Raw genomic sequence first — 915 nt, forward strand, 5'->3', positions numbered from 1 at the left:
TATATATATATATATTTTTTTTTACATAGAATGCACCACTGTCTATTTTCTTTGACTATATCGCTCAATGACTTACACATGCTTCTTTGTGATAGCGTTAGCACTTTCATCCCACTATCCTTATGTTACATGCATTTTTTCAGGCCTCAGCTGCCCACTGAGCTTCAAGAAGCCGCTTCTGACCACGCGTAGTTGTGGAAGGAAGGGACTCGCCTCTACCTTGATTATGTTTGTGGAACTCTTCCCTTTCAGGATGTAATGGTGGTGGGCGAACCAACCCTGATGGGCGGAGAGTTCGGGGATGAAGACGAACGACTGATAACCCGCCTGGAGAACACTCAATTTGACGCCGCCAATGGGATTGACGACGAGGACAGCTTCAATAATTCTCCCGCGCTTGGCGCCAACAGCCCCTGGAACAGCAAACCGCCTTCAAGTCAAGAGAGCAAATCAGAAAACCCGACCTCACAGGCTTCACAGTAAACACACAAAACCCTTCAAATAAAATATATATATGTGTATAACAGGCCCATGCGGAGGAACAAAAAAATGTTGTTTTAAAATAAAAGCCGAGAAAAAAAACCATACAAAAAAAAAAAATAAAAAAAAAAAAGTTGGAACTTATCTACCTGTAAATTGAAATAAAAAATGACATTTTAAAATGAACCCCTTTTCTTCAGGTCATGCCTTTCTAGGAAAGGGGTTACTGTGAGAGCTAAAGAGCTAAAGAAGGACTGAGGTACTGTGGACCCTTTAACTGCTTCCGAACAAGAGGGCCTTGGCATTTCTTGTGTCCCGGGAGGGGGTGGGTGAAACGGAAGTAGGGAAGATTGGGGATGTACTGTTGGAAAACATGTAGGGGTTGTGGGTTTCATTTAAAATACGGCTCCTCTTCAAAGTAGTGTATTGGGGGCG

At 43.0% G+C, this 915-nt stretch overlaps 1 protein-coding gene across 3 annotated transcripts in view; it reads left to right on the forward strand.

Moving 5' to 3' along the window:
• The window catches only part of LDB1 (LIM domain binding 1), a 136,898-nt gene extending 136,391 nt beyond the window's left edge, over positions 1-507 (forward strand). For all 3 annotated transcript variants that reach the window (XM_018553214.1, XM_018553212.1, XM_018553213.1), the window contains exon 11: positions 253-507. In XM_018553214.1, the coding sequence (XP_018408716.1) occupies positions 253-483 (231 nt within the window). In that variant the 3' untranslated portion in view covers positions 484-507. The remainder of the gene's footprint in view (positions 1-252) is intronic.
• The last annotated feature ends 408 nt before the right edge of the window (positions 508-915 follow it).

Source organism: Nanorana parkeri, unplaced genomic scaffold (genome assembly GCF_000935625.1).
Source record: "Nanorana parkeri isolate BGI_ZX_2015 unplaced genomic scaffold, ASM93562v1 scaffold113, whole genome shotgun sequence".
NCBI classification, from domain to species: domain Eukaryota; kingdom Metazoa; phylum Chordata; class Amphibia; order Anura; family Dicroglossidae; genus Nanorana; species Nanorana parkeri.